The sequence below is a fragment of the Leptopilina boulardi genome, unplaced genomic scaffold, assembly GCF_019393585.1.
Source record: "Leptopilina boulardi isolate dan_hultmark-lab unplaced genomic scaffold, ZJU_Lbou_2.1 LbouV2_278, whole genome shotgun sequence".
In the NCBI taxonomy this organism is placed as follows: Eukaryota; Metazoa; Arthropoda; class Insecta; order Hymenoptera; family Figitidae; genus Leptopilina; species Leptopilina boulardi.
In genome coordinates this window covers 3,238,814-3,254,770 of record NW_026137838.1, presented here as the reverse complement: position 1 = coordinate 3,254,770, position 15,957 = coordinate 3,238,814, and the positions used below count along the sequence as shown (strand labels likewise).

At 23.7% G+C, this 15,957-nt stretch overlaps 1 protein-coding gene across 6 annotated transcripts in view; it reads left to right on the top strand.

Moving 5' to 3' along the window:
• Positions 1 to 15,957, top strand: part of LOC127281766 (rho GTPase-activating protein 100F) — a 47,055-nt gene that overhangs the window by 4,247 nt on the left and 26,851 nt on the right. For all 6 annotated transcript variants that reach the window (XM_051305644.1, XM_051305643.1, XM_051305641.1 and 3 more), the window contains exon 3: positions 2,062 to 2,305. In XM_051305644.1, coding sequence (XP_051161601.1) covers positions 2,087 to 2,305 — 219 coding nt within the window. In that variant the 5' untranslated portion in view covers positions 2,062 to 2,086. The remainder of the gene's footprint in view (positions 1 to 2,061; positions 2,306 to 15,957) is intronic.

The window sequence follows — 15,957 nt, the reverse complement described above, 5'->3', positions numbered from 1 at the left end:
AATAAAAAAATGACAATTTTCTTTAGTAATTTTTTAAAATGTAAATTAGAATATTAGAAATATTTCCAATGGAATGATTTTTTTATAATAAAAAATCAAAATACATTTTGAAATATTTTGTGTAATTGCAATAAATTGAAAAGAATTATTTTTGAGAAACAAAATAAATTTTTTTTTTCGAAAAAATTGTTTATGGTACTTTATAGTTTTGACCGCAGACGGGAATTAATTAAACTTGGAATCCGCGGATGCAGTATGATTTAGTTGAGGTCTCCTTTTGCGAAAATCGGAGAAGCTGCGCGGAAAAATTACCCCTTTGGTTAAATGAGCATTTAACTTAAATATATAAATAAATTACATTAAGTTTTTCTTTATATACTATATATATATAAAGTTTATCATAAATTTATATAGCAAGAAATTTATTTCTCAATTTATTCTCTTTTATATATATAGATTTTCAGTCGTGAATATCTTAAAAATTTAACGAAATGAATTTATTAATAAATCTTCTCAAATAAAAAGGATAAACTGTGTGTGAAAATCGATTTTCAAATACTTGAGTGATTATTTCAATTTTTACTCTACTACTATATACGTATATATATATAAATATGTATATAGACGTATTGCGTTCAAGCTTTTGTCCCACATTTCACATTATATTTTCATCGATGACCTATATATTTGCCCAGCTAAAATAGAAGTATTTCATCCAATATTATTATCAGAGAAAAAGAGAGAAACATTCTTCTTAATATTTTAGCCCAGTTGAAAACTATGTTATATAATGAAAATTATTTTTTAATTTTAAACAAATTCGGAAATAGTTATCTCTGGTTTTAAAATTTTTATTTTACATTCTTAGAATATTTTCTAAATTGAAATTTTCAAATAAATTTCAAAAATGGAAATTAGAATATTAGGATTTCATTTTTTGGTTAAATTTTCCATTTTTGAAATTTATTTGAAAATTTTTATTTTACATTCTTAGAATATTTCCTAAATTCAAATTTTCAAATAAATTTCAAAAATGGAAATTAGAATATTAGGATTTCATTTTTTGGTTTTTTCCATTTTGTTAAATTATTATTAGGAATTAGCATCAGGAATAAATTCATCTAGTATCACTTTTACTAATTTAAAAAAAAAAATTTATTTTTTCCTCCCAACTATACAAAAGTACGGCTGAATTATTATTCTCAGAAAGACTGTCTGGGGCTTTTAGAGTTTGAAATTTACTTGTTTTTTTTTTTTTTTGTTTTTTTTTTCCTTTTTGCGCTCAACTTCTACACAGAAGTTAAGCAAATTTAGTTCAGCAAATAAAGTTAGGCAAACTTATGCGGGTTCTACAAAGTTTCAATATGAGAGTTCAATTTAACTTTGTACTCAAAACTATGTACTTTTATAAATGTTTATAAGCATGGATTGTTAAATTATTTTTTTTTCTACACTTTTGGAATTTTTCAATTTCACAAATCAAAAAAAAAAAAGAGAGAGAGAAAAATAGTTTGAAGGAATTTCAATTTACACAAAAAAATTTTTTCCATTAATCTCAGGATAAAGAGTTTCTTAACTATTTTGTTTTTCTAATATACGATGTCAAGTTAGACATTAATTCATAAGTAAATAGTTTTGTTTAGAATAATCCAGTTAACATTTTCCATAATGTGAAACAGGATGAAGCTGTCTGACTTAAATAGACTGTTTCTATTGTAGATATCATTTAAATGAAACTATTCCCAGACAACTATTGTGTCGAGATATTTTAGTTAGTGTGATTATTATTTTTTTTTAATATAAATTAATAAATTATAATTTACAGTGTAAATTTTCAAATAATTTATTAATTATTTACTTCTAAATATTTCAAAAAGAAATTCTAATTTTTTTTTTCTCAAAATGAAAAATTATTTTGTTACTATTATTATTAAAATGTTAATAGCAAAAAAATATAATATTATAAAATAAAGAAAAAAAAATTTTTTTTGAAGAATAGTAATATTGAATTATGGGAATATATTTAATTGAATTTGATAATTAATATTTATTTTTTTTTAGGAAGAGGGCATGACGCACCGAACTCATGCAGTGGCGAAAACACGTGCGCATCAAGTACGGTGGTCGAGTCGGTGTCGGTCAAGGGCAGCGGGATCGGGAGCAAGTGCAGCTGCAGGTGCGCGTGTTGCAGCTGCAGCGGGACAGGGGCGCGCGACTCAGCTACGTCTGTCATCAGCCTCAACTCTCATCAACGGCACGCCGCAGCAGCAGCGTTTCAGCCATGCTCTGCTGCGGCCGCAGAAAAGTGAGTGTTACCAAAAGATTTTTTCAATTTTTCCAAAATTCCAATTTTCACGGTTTTTTTTGCAAACCAGAGAAAATCATTCATTTTCCTTTCAAAAATTTAATTTTTTCTTTTGTTTGAATATTCTTTTGGAACTATCAACAATATTTGATTGGACAATCAAAATAGAGACGAAAATAATTATTTTACAATTAGGAAAATAATTTTTTCGAGTTTTCATTTGATAGAATTTTATTAGAGTTTATTTTTATCTGAATTTTTATTTTTTTTTCAAATTATTATTTAATGGAAATTCGATTCAATTGATGAAATCGAATTTCTAAAATAATTATTATTTTATAAAATTTGAATTTGGGAAAATTATTATTTGCTCGAATTTTTATTAGAAAAAATAGTCATACAAAAGAATAGAGAAAAAATAGAAAGAATTTTTGTTCAACCGAATTTTCATTTTTTCGAATTTATATTTTACAGAATTTCTAAAACGCGGAATTTTTATTTTAGTCTAAATAAATAATTAGCTGAAAAAAATCGCAAATTTCCAATTTGACCAAACAATTTTGTTGATAATTTCTGATTGTTCAATATTTAAATTTTGCATCCACATTTTTCTGCCCGATATTTATTTGGAGACAAATAAAAATTCGTTTATTTTAAGAATTCTGTCAAATTCGAAAAAATTGGTTTAGAAAAAATTCTTTATATTTTTCTGTGAAATTATTTTATAGAATTTTTTTTTAAATAGACTTATTTCTAATAAAAATTAGAGCGGCTAATAATTTTTTGTCAATTTCAAAGAAATAAAATTCAAATTCGATAAAATAATTCTTTTTAAAAATTGAATATCGTTTAAATAATAATTATGTAATGAAGAAATTCGATGAAATGGAATTTCTGTTAAATATAATAATTTGGAAAAATAAAAATTCGATTAAAAATTAAAATTAATTAAATTAAAATGTTTTTAATAACATTTTCTCAATTGAATTGTAAATGTAAACAATTTATGTCATTTTATGTTATGCAAATTGTTTATTATAGAAAATCTCCTTACGTGACACTATAAATCTCAGGGTAAAATCGAAGCTAATCTGTTAACCAAGTTATCGACGTTTGACTCAAATTTGTTGAAGTGATTGTTCCTAGTCATGCAATATTGCACGCGAATGGTATATAGAAGAGAAAAATGGATGTTATTAAGCGCGATGATCATATCATAGAACATCATTGCTCTGTGCGAACAAAGCGACCATTATGTTCACATTATACGAAATTGAAAAGGTGTTTCAATTTCTGTTTATTCGACAAATTTTCTCTTCTCTCTTTTCTTTTCTCTTTTCTTTTCTTTTATTTTAAAATTGTCTTCGCAAAAATAATTTGGAGAATTTTTTTGAATATTTTTTACTCACTTTTTAAATGATAGTTTTTTTTGTTTTAAAGTTGATATTTTGGAAGTAATTTGAAAATTTCAAAAGTATTTTGAGTATAAAGAACATGTTTCTCACCTCTTTATATAAGAATTATTGTACCATGTGCTGAAAGATTATTACTTGTCTTGCCATATGTCTCACAAACTTGACGTACACTTATATATATAAAAAAATATTCAAAAAAAAAGTTGATGCTTTTGACGTTTGAAAAATGATAAAGTTTACAGATACGAAATTTTATTGTTTCTTTTTAAATATTCAAATAATTTTTTTACCTCTTTATTTTAAAAATATTTTAATTTTTAATTAAATTGGCGATTTTAAATCAATTAAAATAATAAGTATTTTTTAATTAATTGTAAATTACTAATTTAATTTTAATTAAATAATTTTTAAATTAATTATTAAAATAATTATATTTTTTTATTAATTGTAAATTACTAATTTAATTTTAATTAAATAATTTTTAAATGAATTATTAAAATAATTATATTTTTTTTAATTAATTGTAAATTACTAATTTAATTTTAATTAAATAATTTTTGAATCAATTATTAAAATAATTATATTTTTTTAATTAATTGTAAATTATTAATTTAATTTTAATTAAATAATTTTTAAATGAATTATTAAAATAATTATATTTTTTTTTAATTAATTGTAAATTACTAATTTTTTAACTGTAAAACAAAGTTTTGAATTTAGTTTATAAATTTGAAAGTAAAATGAATTTTTTAATTAAAATACAATCATAGAATGAATAATTGTAAATAGTGTCTTTTTGTTTGGACACAAAAGTAGGAAGAGAGAGAGAGAAGCACCTGTTCTTTATCTCGTAATTTCCTTTTATTCAATCTTTGCATTTTCTTCTTAACTCGATCAACTGTTCTCTTTATATATATACAATTGCGATTACTCAACTTCATTCCTTCGCGCTTTAATCTAAAGTGAAGCCAAAATATCCGGCGTGTTGTGTCGTCGAGATTGAATGCTGCAAATTCCCGATAACTTTCAATATCACGTAGTTTCTCATGAAGAAAAAGAAAAAAAAAAAAAAAAAAGAAAATTCCTAGTCTGAGTAAATATAAGAGAAAAGAAAAGAGAAATCAACATGAAAAGACGTCTATTCACGATAAATAGAAATTTTTCTTCAAATCAATAAATATATATATATAAATTTTTTCAATAATCTGCAGCGGATCAAAATTTAACGCCAGATGCATCGAATTTTGCGGTAAACTTGTTTTGACATTTTTCTCTTCAAATTTTGCATACAAATATTTTTTTTTTTTTGAGTTAAAATATTTTAGTAATATTCCACCTGAATATCGAAATAAAAAAAAATAGGAAATATTGCTGGAATATTCTTAGGGTCTCGCTACTAGAATTTCTTTTTCAAAAATAATAGGAATATTCCCTGGGAATATTTTTTTTAATACTCCGAATTAATTTTTATATTCTTATTCCAAAGGAATTTTTATAGATATTTTAATGAAATATTTTTCAAAAACAAATTTCCTTTGGAATTTTTATATGTATTCCAATGGAATAGTTTAAAAAATTTTAAAATATTCCAATGGAATATTTATACTTATTGCAATTGAATATTTAAAAAAATATTCCTTTGGAATATTTATACGTATTCCAATGGAATATTTTTATAAGAATAACAAAGGAATATTTATACTTATTGCAATTGAATATTTAAAAAAATATTCCTTTGGAATATTTTTAAACTATTACATTAAAATAAATATAAATATTCTTTTATAATTTTGACAAAAATATTCCTTTGGAATATTTATAATTGTTTAAATTGAATATTTTTTATAAAATATTTCCTTGGAATATTTATAAATATTTCAAGGGAATATCACTCTTAATCTTATTTTTTAAAAAAATATATATGTATCTATTGTAAATAGACTTTGAAGTGATTCTCTTCTCTCGAAATGACATCGTTAGTGAAATTTAAATAATCTTGCGTCTCTTTCTTGTATAAATTATACTAAATTTAAATCCTTCAGTGCTTATTTATATATATATACTATTGTATTGTTTGCTTTCTCTCTTTTATCTGGCGTCATTTTAAAAACAATGCTTTGGTGTTAACGAGTGCATATAATGCCCTCTACTTACTCTTACCTGCCGCCCTTCCCAACCCCCCTATTAACTCCCTCATTCTAGGAGCGAGAGTAGAAAATCCTCTGTAAGCCTCTAACTGATTTGTTGGACACGATCTGTTTCACTATTTTTTTTTTTTTTTTTTTTTTTTTAAATAGGTTGTTTTGTTCACTTTTTTTTTGCTCGTTTTTATTTTAGTCAAAGTCTGGTATTAACATTTAAAAAAAAAATTGTTATAGATTTGTATAGGTTGGTTTTGATTTTTATATCAGGGATATTATGAAAATCGAAATTTATAAGTATGAAAATTTTATTTGCAAAACATTATTTACTGTTAGCAATATCACGGAATATTCCATTCACTCTCCTGGAATATTTTATCTCTATTTTAGAAATAATTAAAATGTTCGATCTTTGTAACGTTCCTTTGGATTATTATAGAATAATATTTCATTGGAATTTTGTGGTGATATTCAAATGGAATTTTGTGGGAATATTCGATTGGAATTACAATTGAATATTATTATTTATTGTTATTTATTTTATTATTTATTTATATTAATATTCTTTCCAAAGATTATTTCCTTGGAATATTACCTGAATAATAAATTTGAATATTACCAGAGTATTCCAATGGAATAATAGAATTTTTTTTAAATATACACTGAAAAAAAATTTATTTGATTCAAATAAACGATTACTTAATTATTATTAAAGAAATATTTATTTGTATGAATTATTAAGTCAATTAAATGGTATTTATTTTAAATACAGAAATTATTATTTATTTTAAATACAGAAATTATTATTTGTTTCAAATACAGTTTATATAGTTCAAATAAAAATTATTTAATTCAAGTAAATGTTCATTTAATAATAGTATCCATTTATTTGAATTATAAATAAATTGTTTTTTCAGTCTAGTAAGCTAAGTGTAAAAAAAAGAATCGAAAAAGGCCGACACAAAAATAGGTGCAATTTATAAAAATAAATTTTTTTTTTCAAAATATATCCTCATGAAGCAAAAATTAGCTTTTGCATCTTATCTACGTTATTTTTATCTTTGAAACCTTATTATACTCAACTATTGTAAATGAAAAGTTCGATTCACCATACTATATATATATCGTACTATATATTGCTTTCCGGAACTTGTTTTTACGTTTTTTCCGCGTATATCCTTCATAGCATTTTTCCGGATATTTTGCATGCTTCCGCGAACCCTTCTCGCTATCGGCGGCGAGGACTTTACGTATATAATATATATATATATATATATATCGAAAGTCCACGTGCACGCGAACCGGAAGTTTCGTAAGGGTCGTATATGTTACGACACACAAACATTCCTGCAGGGTAACTTTCCATTTATAGACTCTATAAAATCATGACAATATGTGAATTTAATTTTCTTCACTGGAAGTATTATTTATTGTATTGGAATATTAGGAATATTTAGTAAAAAAAAACATTTAAAATTATTTAAATTTTTCATTTGTAAATTGTGTTTTTAAAAAAAAATATTGTAAGAACATTTTTTTTGGAATATTTAATATTTTATGGGAATATGTAATATTCTATTGGAATATTTAATATTTTATGGGAATATTTACTATTCCATTGGAATATTAAATATATTATGGAAATATTTAATATTCTATTGGAATATGTAATATTTTTTTGGAATACGTAATATTTTTTTGGAATATTTAATATTTTTTTGGAATATTTGAATCTTCCTTTTGAATCCAATAGAATGGAATATTTTATTCACATTCCTGAAATATTTCATCTGTATTCTAGGAATATTAAAATATCCGATCTTTGGAGTGTTCATTATAGAATATTGGACAAATATTCAATTGGACTATTTTGGGAATATTCAAATGGAATATTAAAAACAAGGTTCCAATGGAATATTTCTACAATAAATTAAAGGAATATTTCTACATTATTCCAAAGGAACATTACGAATGCTGTACATTTTTATATTCCTGGAATATGGATAGAAAATTCCAAGAATGTGAATGGAATATTTCTTGCTTTTTAGATAGGAATAAATATTCCAAGAATGTGAATGGAATATTTCTTACTATTTAGATAGGAATAAATATACCAAGAATGTGAATGGAATATTTCTTGCTTTTTAGATAGGAATAAATATTCCAAGAATGTGAATGGAATATTTCTTGCTTTTTAGATAGGAATAAATATTCCATTGGAATATTATTGTTTAAATATTCGTTTGGAATCGTATTAGAATATTCCATTGAAATATTAAATATTCCATTACTATTGCAATAGAATATTAATTATATAACTGGGAATATTACGTATGGAATATTTAATATTCGAGTGGAATTTCAAAAATAATAAACATTCTATTGGAATAATATTGGAATTTTCTAAAAATATTTTTTTTTTGTTAAATATATTTGGAATTTACAAAATATAAAAGAAATTTTTTTTTTAGTACTTATAAAAGCTTAATAAAAAAGAATGGAAGTTTATTTGAAGGGAGCTATATATAGTTAAAGCTTTGGAGTATTAAGTCTCTCTCTCTCTCTCTCTTTCTCTCTCTTAGCTTTGCATTTCAGAGACATTCAAATCTCAGTGTTAAAATCACTTTTTCGTATTCCTCTTGGCGCAAAGTGTAAAGAAAATAAAAAAAACATCGCCGCACGCATATTAGAGAAAATTACATAACCACTGAAAGCAATTTTCAGTGGAATCTTATATGATGTACACACAGACACATAAAAACGTGAAATATAACGTTTTCACGTATTCCACATATATATATATACCAACAATGAGAACCGCTGGCAAGCTTAATCCTACTCCTCTAGGAATCCTTCTATTCATTTCTCCTCAACTAGCTCGCTTATCTGTCGAGGCATGAGAATGCATGAAAAACGTTTTCGAAAAGACAACTTTGTGAATATTCTTCCAACTATACGTGTATTCCCTGTAAAAACGTCATTTCAAGTTTATATATTCAGTTGGTTTCAGGAATAATTATTCATTCCTTTTTTTCTGTCCTTTTTTTTTGGAAGAGTATTATCTCTCGGCTTTTTCTTTTATGATTATGGGTACAATTTTTTTGCCCAAGAAATATTATTCATTTGCAAGGAATTTTTTTTTTTTTTTGAATATTAAATATTCCATTTGAATATTACAAAAAAATTTACAATTGATTTTATTATTGGAATATTTTTTGTGGAATATTCCATTGGAACATTGGAAATATACTTAAGGAATATTCTAGGAATATTCAAATGTCTGAACTTTGGAACGTTCCTTTGGAATATTTTTGAAATATATACCATTGGAATATTAAATATTCCATACTTAAATATTACAAAAATCAACAATTGATTTTATTACAGAAATATTTTTTTATTTTTATTTCTGGAATATTCCATTGGAACATTGGGAATGTACGTAAGGAATATTCTAGGAATATTAAAATTTTGGATCTTTGGAAAATTTACTTTGGAATATTTACAACGGTCCATTGGAATATTTCAGAAATATTGAAATTGATTATTTTATTATAGGAATATTTTATTTTTATCTCTGGAATATTTTATTGAAACATTGGAAATATAACAAAGTAATATTTTAATAAATGTTCAAGGAATATTAAAATATCTGAATTTCGGAACGTTCCTTTGGAATTTTGCAGCAATATTACTTTGGAATATTAAATATTCCATTTGAATATTAAATATTACAAAAATCTAAAATTGATATTATTATGTTAGGAATATACCGTACATATTTCTGTAATATTCCTATATAATAATATCAATTGTAGATTTTTTTTTGATATTTCAATGGAATATTTAATATTCCAATGGCATATTCCTGCAATATTCAAAAGGAACGTTCGCAAAGTTTAGACATTTTTAATATTCCTAAAACATTTATTGGCATATTTTATATTCTAATTGCATATTCCTGCAATATTCAAAAGGAACGTTCCAAAGTTTAGACATTTTTAATATTCCTGAAACATTTATTGAAATATTCCTTTGGTATGTTCCCAATATTCCAATGGAATATTCTAAAAATGTAAAAGGAATATTTCTATAATAATACTAACTGTAATTTTTGATCATATTTAATATTCAAAAAAAAAAAAAATTCTGGAATTAAATTCTTGTAAATGAAAATCCCATTGGAATATATTGTGAGAATATTTACTTGGAATATTTGATAGGAACATTCCAGTGAAATATTTCCAAGTTTTTTTTTTAAATGATTGATTAATTAAATTGGGAAAATTTTTTTAACGTGAATGAAACATTTGTGGTGTAGGAATAAATATAATAATAATAATAATTTTCTTTTTTTAATGAGATACTCAAATTTTAATAGATTACGACATGGCTGCCGTAACGCGTTAATGAATAGCCGTCTAGCTAGCATGGTCTAATGTGAAATCAATATCTAATTATCTTTTAGCGTTCACCCTCTTTCCCCCCCTCCCCTTCCCCCCTTGTTTTCCACTCTTGGACCCACCTGCGACTTTACGTCCTTCCATTCTATAATTCGCACCCTTATACACTCCACCACGCGATGAATCGTTTATTAAGATTTAAAATCTTTATAGGAATTTTTCAACCCATTAAGGTTGTACAATAATTTTTGGTGAAAAATTTTCTAATCATTGATTTATTATAATAAATATTTTTTACATTTTTTTTTAATTATATTAATTAATAATTATCTTTCGTAATTTCCGATAAAGTAAATTGGTTTACAAATTTGATTATACGCCATATATAATAGGACGGAATATTCCTTTTTTTTTAATATTCAATTGCAAATTTGGGAATATTTTAGTAATATTTGAATTTCCAACATTCCTGGATTATTAAATATAGGGAAATATTCCATCCATATTTGAGGAATATTTAAATTTTTGATGTTTGGAATATTTTAGGAATGTAAATGGAATATTTCAATATTTCGGGGATATTTAATAGGAAAATTAAGAATATTCCATCCATATTCTAGGAATATTTAAATTTTGGATCTTTGTAATATTTTAGGAATGTAAATGGAATATTCCATTTATATTTCTGGGATATTTAATAGAAAAATTGGGAATATTCCATCGATATTCGAGGAATATTTAAATTTTGGATCTTTGGAATATTTAAGGAATGTAAATGGAATATTCCAATATTTCGGGTATATTCAATAGGAAAATTAAGAATATTCCATCCATATTCGAGGAATATTTAAATTTTGGATCATTGTAATATTTTAGGAATGTAAATGGAATATTTCATTTATATTTCGGGGATATTGAATAGAAACATTGGGAATATTCCATCGATATTCGAGGAATATTTAAATTTTGGATCTTTGGAATATTTAAGGAATGTAAATGGAATATTTCATTTATATTTCGGGCATATTTAATAGAAACATTGAGAATATTCCATCGATATTCGAGGAATATTTAAATTTTTGATCTTTTGAAAATTTACTTTGGAATATTTACAACGGTCCATTGGAATATTTAAAGAATTTTAAGGGAATATTCCATTCTGTTAGGGATATGGTAAAAAAAAATTTTTTTTCGTAATATTTTTCGAAATTTGCAATTTTTATGGAAATAAATTTTTTTTGCAATAATTTATATATTTTTTTTTTTTAATAGGAAAAAAAAGTATTTTTTTAATTATTATACTTTTTGTAAAATACTTTAACTGAAGGTAATTTCAAATATGTAATTTTCATTTAATTTGATGTTATGTAACTATAGTATTTACCCAGTTGAAATTAAACCACATGTGAAATTTAGTTATTTTTTTCTTAAAAAAAAAAGAAATTATAGGCTTGAGGTGGTTAGTGATTATACTCCCTTGTGTTAAAGTTCAGTCTAATTTCAAGTTATCTTGAACCGGAATTAATAGTTTAAGTTCTCCAATTTCATCATAGAGGCAGTAGTTTGTCATTAGTTCTTATTAAAAATGTACATATATATATCTCTCTCTATATATATATACATGCGTGGATATAACGTTGTAATTACATTTACCCCCGCGTTGCATAGAATTTTTCATTCACATTCTTGAAATATTTATAAATATGGAATGTTGAAAATATATTTCTATATTATTGTAATAAGAAATATTTTATTTTTTATATAATTCTAAAAGTATTTATTATAGTTAAGTCACTTTTGAAATTAGTTAAAAAAAAATTTATTTTAGAAACATTCCACATTGGAATGTTAAATATTAGAAGGAAATATTGAAAAGGAATATTTCGTTGGAATATTAAAGTAATATTTTAATGGAATATTAAATATTCATTGGAATATTTATGAAATATTCAGTTGGAAAATTTAATATTTTATTTCATATAATTAGTTGTATAATATTTCAATGGAATATTTAATAGTATTTCTATTGGAATATTACAGAATATTATAGGAATATTTTTGAATATTTTGTTTAATATTCCTGTATATAATATTTAATACTCGTGTAATATTTTAACATTATATTTTTATGTTATTCATTTAAAATATTCTCATATTTCTATAATATTCCAAAGGAATATTTTTTGTAATACTTCAAAGAATATTCCTGTAATATTTCAAAGGAATATTTCTGCAATAATTCAAAGGAATATTTCAACAATATTCCAAAGTAATATTTTTATAACATTCCTATATATTAATCCAATGAAATAATACTATTCCAATGGAATATTTCAAAGAAATATTCCTACAATATTTCGAAGGAATATTCCTACAATATTTCAAAGTAATATTTTTATGGTAAATATTAAATTCTAGAATATCGTAGCGGTTATTTTTTTAAAACCCTATTCAATATTTTTTGAAAAATGTGAATGGAATATTTTGTCCTTTTTGGAATATGTTCGTTTAATTTCATATATAGAAAAATGTCGATAGAAATAAATATTGTAAAGAGATGACGTTACTTTTTTATGCCAGGTATTTTATAAAACTTGGAAAAATAGGTATTTTTTTTTTTTTTTATTATTTTACTTTTGAAAAAAAAGTAAAACATAGAAATGGAGGTCATATACTTCGATTTCTTGCTTTTTAGAGAGATATATATCTAGAATTATAGTGTGTTCTCGTTGTCAGTGAACTGTTTTTCCAATATTCGTGCTCGAGATTTCTCCGTTATTTCCTGGTCACCCGTCGTTCTTCTATTGAATTGAGAAAAATAGAAAGAGAGAGAGAAAAAAAAGAAGGTAATTGTTGCATAATGTCCAGAAAATTTGTCAGGTTTAGGAATTTTGAAAGAGAAATGGAAAATTTTTCCAACAATCAATATAAATAAAAAAATTGAATTTTTTTTTAGTATAGAAAAATATTCTTATATTTCAAGAGAGAAAATAAAATAGAATTTAAGAATGGAATATTCTGTTTAACCTTTTTTTCGCAGCGTAGTTTTTAATGATTTAAAATTTAAAAATTAATTAAATTATTCCAAATAAAAAAAAATTAATTAAAGTTAAATTTATTGGGTATGAAAAAAAAATTTTTAATATTAAATACAAAGGTTAAAAAATAAAGTAACGTATTAATATTTAAAAACGTAACTTTTAAATATTATACAGGTATATATATATATAATATTGGTTATCTCTTGTATTTCTGAATTCGATATTATTATATATATGTAGGCATTAGTAAATGAGCACGATGCGATATACATTGTATGCGCCGAGTTCACCTGGGACTAGGGTTGATTAATTTTTCACGTATAATTCCTCCGTAAATGTTCTCGATCGATACCATTTTCCATTTTTTTTTTCTTTTTTTTTTTTTTTGCCCTCAAACATTATAACATTTTTCTATTCTTTATTATTTATATTCAATTACTAAAGAAAAATATTTATAATTTTTATATTTATATAAAATGTATCAAAAAAAATATGTTTAAATATTGAATTGTAAAAGGATATTTTACCCTTTAATTTGGAATTTTCGTATTAAAATGAAAATATTTTCTTATAAAAAAAAAAAAAAAATTAGAGAATTTTATTTATTTAAATAGATAAATTTTGTGATGGAGATAAGATTTTTTTTTATTTTTACAATATATTTATATATTTAATAATATTTTTATATTTGAGAAATATATATATCTATAGTTGATATAGAAAAATGAAAAAGAAAGAGATGAAAGAAAAAAGAAAAACTATAGTCACCATCTCAGCATCAGAGAGCCAAGCTGGCTCTTTTATCAAAGTGGCATTCGAGCCTCTTGAGAACACACATACACACAAATACGTGAATTTTTTTTTACTGTCTACGTATATATATATATATATTCACTTCCACAAAAATACCTGTCTTTCTTCCCACAGGTCCATTGGCTCAAGTGATTCTCATATATACCTATATATGAAAGAAATAAAAGATGAGCATTCGATACGGCAATTTTGAAAATTCCCCACTCAAAAAAAAAAAAGAATTTTCTTGCTTCTGTGATTTTAAATTGCTTTTCTTTATGTATCTCGATTTTATTGATTTTATATATAAAATGAAAAAAAAAATTTTTTGTTTGATTCAAATATTGTTGGAATATTCCCACAATATTACGATGGAATATTTGTACAATAATCCACGGGTTGAACATTGTGATATTACCGAAATATTCCAAATAAACGTTCCAAATGTTGGGGATTTTATAATATTCCTGCAATATTGTTTGGAATATTTTTTAAAAGTTCCAAAAGTCAAACACTGTAATATTCCTAGAATATGGATGAAATATTCCCTAAATATTCAAAAATTCTCAAAATACTCCAAATAAACGTTCCAAAAGTAGGAAATTTTAATATTCCTGAAATATTCCAAAGAAACGTTTCAAAAGTTGGACATTTTAATATTCCCGAAATATTCCAAAGAATAACATTCCAAAAGTAGGACATTTTAATATTCCTGAAATATTCCAAAGAAACGTTTCGAAAGTTGGACTTTTTAATATTCCCGAAATATTCCAAAGAATAACATTCCAAAAGTAGGACATTTTAATATTCCTGAAATATTCCAAAGAAACGTTTCGAAAGTTGGACATTTTAATATTCCCGAAATATTCCAAAGAATAACATTCCAAAAGTAGGACATTTTAATATTCCTGAAATATTCCAAAAAAACGTTTCGAAAGTTAGACATTTTAATATTCAAGGAAATATTCCAAAGAATAACATTCCAAAAGTAGGAAATTTTAATATTTCTGGAATATAGATGGTTTATTACAGGAATGTGAATGGAATATTCCGTGCTATTGGGAATGTTTATATAATTAAACTTGAAATAGTTTTAAAAATCAAAGTAGAAAAAAGCAATAAAAATTTCAAATAGAATTTTATTCAACACGCAAATTTGAATTTTAAATCTACATTTTCTTGAGTTGCAAAGTGAAAAAGGTTTTTTTCAATCAGCCATAAATGCACGCCAAGTAGTGGAACGTTATTTTAATCAGAGAATTTAATTTGAAAGTTGTTTACATTTTCACTCGTTTCTCAAAATCAATTGTATAGATAATAATTTACTCGGGGTTTTATTTCTATAATTGCACTTTTTTTTATGGAAATAATGAAAAAGTCTTTAACAATTATTATTACTTGTTGAAAAAAAGGTATTCAAAGTTTGATGTCTGGCTGAAATTAAATTTTACTACTAATTTCTGAAATTTATAATGTATGTCTGACTAAAATTGACTTTTACTACTTATTTAAAATGTTTGACTAAAACTGTATTCTACTACTGATTTTAGTAATTATGAAATGACAAACTAATTTTAAAGGCTTGCCTGACTAAAATTTACCTGTACTACTGATTTTGAAATTACTGACATTTATAACGGGGATGTCTGACTAAATTTTATTTCTACTACTTAGAATGAACCTTAGAATAATTCTTTTTTAAGAAAAGGCCTGTTTGACTTAAATTTACATTTACTACTAATTTTTAAATTACTTAAGGGATGTCTAACATAAATTTACTTTTACTGCTAATTTTTAAGTACTTACAGGAATGTCTGACTAAAATGTCTTTTTACTATATTAATTTTCAAATTACTTATA